The sequence below is a fragment of the Petaurus breviceps genome, unplaced genomic scaffold (genome assembly GCF_028583685.1).
Source record: "Petaurus breviceps papuanus isolate PSGF00001 unplaced genomic scaffold, PetGlider_PUasm1.0 313, whole genome shotgun sequence".
Lineage (NCBI taxonomy): Eukaryota > Metazoa > Chordata > Mammalia > Diprotodontia > Petauridae > Petaurus > Petaurus breviceps.
This window is the reverse complement of record NW_027186073.1, coordinates 691,886-701,533: the sequence shown is the minus strand read 5'-3', so window position 1 is coordinate 701,533 and position 9,648 is coordinate 691,886. Positions and strand designations below refer to the sequence as shown.

The window sequence follows — 9,648 nt, the reverse complement described above, 5'->3', positions numbered from 1 at the left end:
TTCCTTTTCTTGTTTGGTTTTATGTCCTCTTTACCATTTTTCATTCCATCTGATACAATCCATCTTTATAACCTGACTAAAGTTATGTGAAATGTGAAAGTATTTACAGATCCTATATTTGACTATATGCCGCCGGGGGGGGGGGGGGGGAGAAGAAGGAGGAGGACAAATTGTGAAACTCAAGGAGTTGTGGAATTTGTGGAATTGAATCCTGTAAACTAAAAGGAAACAAACAAATTAATTAAAAATAAATAAATACTTTTTTTCATTCATCCATTCAAAGAAATAATTATTTCAATCCTTTGCTCATAGCTAGGTTATGTCAATGTTGTAAAAAACAACTATGTCCACACTAATTTATGTATTTGGTACTATACCATTAAAACTGTCAAATTAATAGATACTTTAGAGAACTAGACAAAATAAAAGAAAACTTCATTTGAGTGGTCAACTTGTCTAGAATCTTGAGAGAAATAATAATGCAAAGTTGGGATGATGAAGAAATAGAATTTTCCAACAAATTGTTTAGTATTGGTAAAATATACATATGTATGTACAGTTAGATATAGAAAAGCAAATCAGTAGAACTACAATATATCCCATATTAAGCTAAAATGGTAACACCATCCGGATGTCAAAAGTTTTATCAAAACTAAATTTGTAGAAAGCAAGATCAGGTAACTATCATATCTATATCTATGAAGAGAATTTAAAACCAAATAAGAGAACAAAATAATCATAAAACATAATTTTCTTTTTTAAATTTTGATATTAAATGTTAATACTAAAACTTAAATGCATAATAAGAAAAGAAAGAGAAACATTATAAACTCAAATATAAAAATTTAAATATAAAATTCAAAAAGAAAAATTGTCATGTGCACAGCAGAACATGAGAAGGTTCAGAATATATAGCAATAAATTTCCACTTCAAGAAAGCCTGTTTATAAAATACTATGCATTGTGTTGAAAGCCATCAATTTTTTTCTTTATTTCCTTGTAGGTTTTCTTTTGCCCTCTGTTGTACACTTTTTGCTTTGTTCTTTTTCTCCCTTCTTCCAACCACCCTCAGACTACAATTAAATATGGATATGTTTAGATATAGATACACACACACACACATATATAAACAAACATATATTTTCTCTAAGAGATTCTACTTCTAATCTTCATTTTTATGTTTGTGCATATCTATTTCATACCCATCCTGACTCCTCCACTTTACTTCAACCCTCTACCTTGCTCTCCAATTTCTTAAATTACTGCCACCTCCAGTGATTCCTCCCTTATCCTCCCAAGGATTCCTACCTTCTCCTCCCATTCTAAACACCTTTACCTATCTCCCTTAAACTTATTCACTCACCCACCCCTCTAAAGTTTCCTCCCTTATCTCCTTAGTTCAGAGCACATCCTATCTCCTTGTCTCCCTACCACCTTAGCATTTTATTTCTTTCTAAATGTAGAAATTCTAAATTAAGATTTTTATGCTTTCTATATGTATACATATTGTTCCCTCTTGAACCCATACCAGATGAAAGTAGGTTTCCAGAACTAACAGCCCTCTTCCCCTTTCTAATTTCTCCCTCATCAGTTCTTCCTCTCATGATTCATTTGTATAATTACTCTTTCTAGCTGATCCTAAACACTTTTACTTTTTGAAGTCATATTATTCTCAGGTCTGCTCCATTCTTTCTTATGAACTACCCAATTGCTAATAACAATCTTAGACATATGTTTTATATTTTACACACATAAAACACAATCTTTCCTTATTGGTTCCCTTTGCATATGGTTTTTGGTATGTAACTGATGTTTCTCTTTGCTCTTGTATGTCAAATCTTCTATTAAGTTGAGGTTCTTGTTTCTTTAAACAAAGTCCTGAAAGTATGACAATTCATTAAATGTCATTTTTTTTCATTCAGAATTATGCTTAGCTTTACTGTGAATATTATTTTCAGCAAGAACACAAGTTCTTTTGTTCTTCAATATGTAGTGTTCCAAGAACTGCAGTCTTTTGGTGTTGCCACTCCTAGATCTTCTATGATTCTAACTGTGGCACTGCCATATGTGAATTGTTTCTTTTACTTGTTGTTCATAATATCTTATCCTTGAGCTGAGGATTTTGGAATTTGACTATAATATTCCTGTGGGTTTTCCTTGTAGGATCTCTTTTATGTGGAGTTCTGTGGATTTTTTCTATTTCTACTTTTCCCTCTTGTTCTAATGCTTCAGGATAACTTTATCTCTTGTATTATTGGATGAGGATTATTTTTTTATCATAACTTTCAGGTAGTCCAATTATTCTTATGTCTTCTCTTATTGATCTGTTCCCCAGATCAATTGTTTTTCTTATGTGTAACACTCTCTTCTATTTTTTCATTCCATATACTTTGTTTTATTATTTCTTGATCTCTTATAACTTCACTGGTTTCCCCTTGCCCAATTCTGATTTTCAAGGAGTTATTTCCTTCTTTAAGATTCTGGATCTTCTTTTATAATTGGTTGACTTTCTTTTCATAATATTCTTGTTCTTCTTGAACTGTTCTTTAATAAAAGTGTTTCCTCAATATTTCTCATTTGATTTTTAAAATCTTTTAAGTTATATGAATTTATTTTGGAAGGTAATCATTTAACATTACTCTTTGGAGGCAAAAGAGGGTTTCTTTGCTTCACTATTCTCCTCTGAAGGTGAACTCTGGTCTTCTACTCTCTATAGTTGGATTCTCTCTCCTTTGCCTGTGCATTTTTAATAGCTTAATTTTCGTAATCACCTCTAATCCTGGGGTAAGGGATATGGTGCTTTTATCGCAAATCCTCCTTCAGCTCTCCCCTCTGACCTTGAACCCAAAGCAAGACCTTCAGTCTCCCATAAGTGCCCACAGTTAGTCCCTGCCCTATGCTTTCTGCAGTCACAAGGCATGTGCTAGCTCTTTCTTGCACTCAGTCATGGGCAACACAGCTGGGTCTGACATTTCTTGTCAACAAAGGCTCCCTTCATCTTCCCCAGCTTGGATACCCAACTTCCTTCATTGTCCAGAGGGAGGGGGAATAAAAAATTCCGGTGACTTTGGCTGTGGTAACCTAACAACACAGCTAATCCCAGGCTTTCCACTTTTTTATTTTTTTTTGCTTTTTTTGTCACACGGCTAGTTTTTGTTTTAATTATCTGAGGTTGGATTTGAACTCAGGTCCTCCTGACTCCAGGGCCGGTGCTCTATTCACTTCACCACCTAGCTGCCCCCACTTGTTCTTTAAATGGATATAGGACCTACCTTGGAGGTGTTACTCTTCCAGGGACCAAGCCTTATTGCAGGATTTTTCTTTAGATCTTCTCTTATTGTCCCAAGAGGACCTCTGTTCTGTCCCTTCTCTTACTTATTTTTAACCACTCTATTTGCCCTGAAGTACTATTTTTATCTCTTTTGTGGAGGAAAATCTTGAGAGTTTGGAGTTTTTTGACTACACCATCTTCCCTGAATATTCTTAATAATCTCAATTACATGAATTTAAAGAGCTTTTGCATGAACAAAATCAATCTTGAAAGATGTAAATTTGGGGAGAAGTCTCTGATGAGGGACTGATATCCAAAATAAATAATGAACTAACACCAAAGTAGAAGACAAAAAAAAAACATTCCCCAATGAATAAATAGTCAAAAGATATTTAAAAAGCATCTTGCATTGGGAAAAGTACAATCTATTTACAACCAAAGAGAAAATTGCTATTAATCAGTTGTAATAGGAAAAATGGAAGTTGAACCAATTCTGAGATTTCAATTCACACAACACAAATTAACAAAGATGACAAAAATTATAAACAGTCAATGTTGGAAAGGGCTTCCAAAAGTCCTATTGATAGAGATGCAAATTAGTTCAACCATTTTATAAAAGCAATTTTAAATTATGTTTTAGCAATCTACAAAACTCATATCTTTTGGCATAAAAGTCCCAGTGCTAGACATGCACTGTAAAGACATCAAATAAAGAATGGTTATATATGCAACAAAATATTCATAGAAGCAGTTTTTTGTCTGTGGTAAAAGAGGGTTAGAAATCAAGGAAAGGTTCACTGACTAGGAAATGGGAATGGGAAGTATGGATATGAATGTGATATAATGCCAATACACCATAAGAAATAATTACTATGAATAATTCGGGGAAGCATTGCAAAGCTTCTATGAGCTGATGCATAGTGAGTAAAACAGAACATTGATTCTGATCCTAGAATAACTTGGTTAGAGAGATGCCCAAGGAAAGAGCCCAAGTAAGACAGCAATCATATAAGTCCATATAAAGTCTCAGGAAAAAAATTGTCATGGCCACAGAGATTTCATGAGTAAATGGAAGAAATAAAAGAGAGAAACAGAATGGAAAAGCTAGGGAAGAAAGAATGGTGAGAAAAATGACACTTTAGCAACAATTTAAAACATAACTGGCAAGGATCTAGCTGGTGTCTTTATCTTCCTTAAAATACTTTCAATATTCTTTATTCATTATTATGGATATCGAAAAAATGCTAATAAATGAGAAATACTAAGTTTAGTAGTATTTGCAAAGATGTGTGAACTATATCAAATATTCAAAAATTGTGAAACGCCAAGAAACATTATGGAGTAGTATTCAAATGATCTAACTCAATTAACTTTTTAATTGATATTCAAATCTGCTAGCAATGATAATCACCCTATGTAGAATTACATGTCAAATTTGCCAGTTGAAGTATTGATTTTGTTTCCCAAACTTGTTATGTCTTGGGACAAATTTCATAGGATCTATATCCTATGAATATAAGAATATTTTCAAAAACATTTAGCAATATATATTTGCAAGAACAACTCACCATTAGCAGGAGACCCCTATGGCATAACAACAGTTACAAGCAAGACTGAGTGATTAGATTATTATTCTCTTTATTATGGTGTTACTTTACCTGCTTGGAACCCCACCCAGGACAATACTGTAATTGGCTACAATACCAGCCAGTGGTGGAAGGTGTATCACTAGTACATGTCTTTTTATATACTCTGATATAAGTGCTATTTAACTCAACTAATAAAGAAACTAGTTCCTCGTTCTGTGTGACTGTAGGCACTAAATAAATGTTTGCTTATTTAACTTGACTTTTTAGTAGGGTTCATGACTGTAACAGAAGCAGCAGATATGGAAATTCCCAGATTATTTAGATGGGAGCAATGAGCCAGAGAAATGAGAAATAACTTGAAGTGCACCTGGGACTTTCTTTGAGGAGTGTACCTCTGAATCAAATGTTACATGAAGAATAAGCATTCTGAACTCAAAAAAGGAATTGCTCAGTGAGGGTTGGGATATTCAAGGAAGGCTTTTAGCAGAAATTGGAACTTGAGACTATGTGTTTTAGTGGAAGGGCTGGACAGATACTGGTTGAAAGTTATGGGGAATAGTTACAGATTTTATACAGCTTTTTATAGCTATTAGATTTTGCTGAATCTTGAACTATATAGATATTCCTTTATTGTTCATCACTGAAAGGCATGTTGGGAAACTGGCCCATTGGTGCCAGTGAAGAAAGGTTTATGGATGAAGCACTGGTTTGGAGATTAGAGTGATTGAGTAGGAACAGAGGTGTGAGTTTGAGAGGAAGCTGGATTGTAGCACAATTGCAAATCAGTGAGTGTTGTGTGAAGGGGAATGACTCTAGAGATGACTGAAATTAAGGGCTCATCCACAGATAGGACCTTCACAGTCCAGATGTGAGAAAGAGTAGCTGAATCCAAGATTGAGTGTGGGGAGTCCTAGCAGTACAGATATGGGGAGCTTAGTCATTATCTGGAGGTACTAGAAGAGAGGGTTTGAGCCTTTTATTGTAGGAATTTGAAGAGAGGGAATGCTAAGGGAAGATGGAGGTAGGTACTTATAGTTCCACTCCAACACTTTGCCAAGTTCTATCTATAACAGCGAGGTAGAAACTTCAGGGTCTCATAGAAAATGGACTAATACAGATTTCTTCAAAATATGGTTTGCCCTAGGGAATCCTCAACAGCTCCACAGAGTCAAGAATCCGTTAGACGAAGTGGGAAAGAGCAATGAGATGCCAGACTCAACAACCTCACCTGAACACTTAGCACCTTGACAATCTGATGCTGTTATTACATCTCCGTGGGGACTGGCAACAGAGAAGCCTATTTAAAGTCATTTTGCCAAGGTTAATTAGATGGCAGATTCATTAGTGACTTTTGAACTTGGGTCCCCAAGGGCCCTCTTATTTATGAGCTCAATTGATCCCCATGCCCCTACAGAAGATAGAACAGACAAAACAAATATCCTTCATCCTTAGTGTATAATTTGAAGGGAAACTTGTCCCCCTTCCCAGATAGGTGAGACCTTCTGTCAACAAAAGCAGGTCCTGAAGTCCTCTTCCATCAGCCATGATCTTATCTTCATTTTCACTATGTAGAACTCATAGAAATATTTTACATTTTAATTTGAGAGAGGATTTTTTAATCAATAGCATTTTAGAGATGATAAAGGAAGAGAGAGAATGAGGGTAAAACCCTTGAGAGTTCCAGATTGGAACCTTGGAGAGGCCTGTCCATTACCCAGTCTAGATGTGAATTGTATATTGTAGATTCATGAGAGAAAAAAAGAGGAGAAGTAAATTTACACCTCTCCCTTAAACCAGCACTGTTTAGCTTTGACTTATGTCAAGATAAGCCATGATTACATTTGCCACTGAGATATAAGCCTGGTTAAAAAAGTAAGTATAACAAAGGTGTATCACTATTGCCCCTTTTGCTAGCTGTGGTGGAATGGGTGTGGCTACTTTTCTTTTACATAAATCTATTTTTTAAATGTTCAGCAAGTATTATGAATGTTTCAGAATGTAGCTGCCCATTGACATATGTTTACTTAAAAGATAGGAAAAGGGAGAGCAGGGAAGAAATGGTCAATTAACCAATGTTCCCTACTTAAGTCAGTCTTCTACAGAAGCAAAGTAGATAGCAGTCTTTGTGGTGTAGTCATGAGTGCATTGCCTCCATATCCATAAACTCTAATGCCACTTCCAAATAATATTACATTTCCTTCAAAAAGTTAAACTATTCTTTTCAAGGAGGCATTATCAGCTATAATTTCCATAATGTGGGTTTCTATATTGGTTCTTCTGTTACTTCATCAGTTAAAGAGGTAGTCAATAGGGAGTCCAATTCCAGGATATAATGGAGGTTCAAGGGAAGGGAAAAGGGAGAAAGGCATTAGGAGTCGGGAGAAGGCATTAGGTGCTAGTTTGGAGAGTGAAATTAAGCCCCAGAAAATTCTAATGATGACCTCTTGTAATTTGAATTTTTCTTAAGTTAGATCTTTCTGTCTTTTCCTCGAAAGGTCTCACAATTAAAAAGACCAGAGGACACCCAGGAAGTAAAGACAACTACAGCTGAAGAGCCAAGGTAAGAGCGAAGCATGCAGAAAAACTGATTCACAATCAAAATTATATGGCAACAAGAAATGAAGCAGAAGAAGTAGAATGTGAGGGCTGAGGGTCTGCAGCTATAGGTGAACATGAAGTGGCCTCAGAGCTATCCAGGGCCTGAGCAATTTTCTTTATTCCCAAAACAAATTGGAAAAAAAAAAGACGTAAAAGAAACCACCTGAGTGGTTGTGGAAGCCTTGTGAATCTAATTGGGAGTGGAGAGACACCTTCTGGCAGGGCCTGACTTAGAATGAATGGCCTACAGCAAAAGGACCTGTGTGCTTTGACTTCCTCATCTGAGATGGGTGTGGGAGGAACAGGTAGGCTCGCTCTGTAGTTGTGGGTGCCTCTTCTCTAGGAGATTTTGTTTCTTACCTAAACAATTACTGCCCCCCCCATCATCTTGTGCTCCTCCAGCACATGCTGGACAACTGCCCTCCCTTCCTGGGTCCTATTAACATTTTCTCCCTCTCCTAAGTTTTTTGCATTCCCCAACCCCACATTGACCTAATTCCTAAAGCAGTTGACAATGTAACCTTCTATAGGAAGATTTCCCCCTACCTTCATGCCAGTAGCCATGGTAAGACAGTTCTCTGCTCCACCATCCCTCTTTCCAATAAGAAATTTGAACGAGACGCCCTAATGGTTCTGCTTCCAATTAAATTTATCCTTCCAATTAAAGACCCAGAAGAATGATTTCCTCTGAGTCTGCTTATTAATCTGGGACTGTAAGTCAGTGTCTGGGTGAAGCATTTTAAGGGAGCACATAGTCTGAAAGAGTAGAATGGAACAAGGACATCAATGCTCCTATGTCTTCGATATGGCCGAAATGAGCATGGATGTAGGATAGTGCATGGTAGGCTCAATCAGGTTCGGATGGATTCAGGAAGAGATTCCTAATGGGCTTCAGCTCCTTTAGCTACTTGTCCCTAAAGGGTATTAGGATGTGGAGAGAATGGTTGCTGGGCACGAATGCTTTCCACTAAGACTTGAACTTCAAGATTTATTATGTCCTAAATTCTAGCCTTGGTTTCCCTTTGCATCACCACCCCTGCTCCCTAACAATCTCAGTATTGCCTTGGTTATCAAAGATAAAACTGGACAGATAGCATGTCTATGATTCTCTCTTCTTACCTCTGTCATCTCAAGAGAAGATAGAGCCTGTTCAAGGAGAAGACACAAGGACCTAGAGCAATGCAAATGATGGGTGGTCTGATTGTATAGAAGCCTGGTTTTATGACAGAGAAAAGAGCTGAGATGTGTGAAGCTAATGAGAAGAAATTGGTCTTTTAGAGGAGGTGCATGAATGCACAGAATTTCCCATGGAAGCAAGTATCTAAGTTCAAAGAGTGTTTTCTGTACAAATATATAACACCAAGAAATATTTCCTTCATTTAAGCAATAGTGCACAGGATAAGAATTGAAAATTAGCAATAAGAATTTAAAATGCTATAAAATAAATAGAAGAAATTTATATTAAAACCCTTATTAAAACTCTGAGGTTTCATATCATGTCAAAAATTGAGGAAACTACAAAATTTGGAGGTGATCTGGAAGAATAAACACACTAATATACAATTGCTAGAAGAAATAGCCAAAATGATCAATAAAACAATTTGAAATTTTCTGAGAAAAGAGATGAAATGATTCATAAATTTTGAGCCGGTAACCTCACCACTAAGTGTATATTCCAAAGAGGTCAAAGACAGAAAGAGGCACCACATGTATTCCAAGAGATCATGGAACTTTCTGTGGTGGCAACAAAGTGGATTCAAAGAAATTTGGAAAATGGCTGAAAACTTTGTGCTACTTGAACATAAGTGTATTTGACATATACTTTCATGGATACAGTTAAGGAGGTATATCTGGGAAATTGGAGAAGAAAGAGTCCTACCAAATTGTTGGGAAAAATAAAGAAATCAGCGTGATCTTTAATACAAATGAAAGCTGATTTGGGAGTAATGGGGTGGAATCAAGGAACTCAGGGGAAAAAAGAAAAGATAGATTGAGGACAAAAGTCTTTACAAAAATGCTGTGCTCACTCAGACACTTAACACAAAAAAACTAGCCATGTGATCTTGGGCAAGTCACTTAATCCCAACTGACCTCCAAAAAAATAAAAAAATGCCATGCTCAGCAACTGATACATACCTTAAAGTCACTGAGGATAATGCAATGATGTGGGTATATTTTTTTTTTAGCCAG

At 36.1% G+C, this 9,648-nt stretch overlaps 1 protein-coding gene across 1 annotated transcript in view; it reads left to right on the top strand.

Annotated features, from left to right (window-relative positions):
- Nucleotides 1-5,875: 5,875 nt before the first annotated feature.
- The window catches only part of LOC138167857 (olfactory receptor 6C2-like), a 9,407-nt gene continuing 5,634 nt past the window's right edge, over nucleotides 5,876-9,648 (top strand). The window contains exons 1-3 of the mRNA XM_069096818.1: nucleotides 5,876-5,881; nucleotides 7,356-7,420; nucleotides 7,989-8,023. Coding sequence (XP_068952919.1) covers nucleotides 5,876-5,881; nucleotides 7,356-7,420; nucleotides 7,989-8,023 — 106 coding nt within the window. The remainder of the gene's footprint in view (nucleotides 5,882-7,355; nucleotides 7,421-7,988; nucleotides 8,024-9,648) is intronic.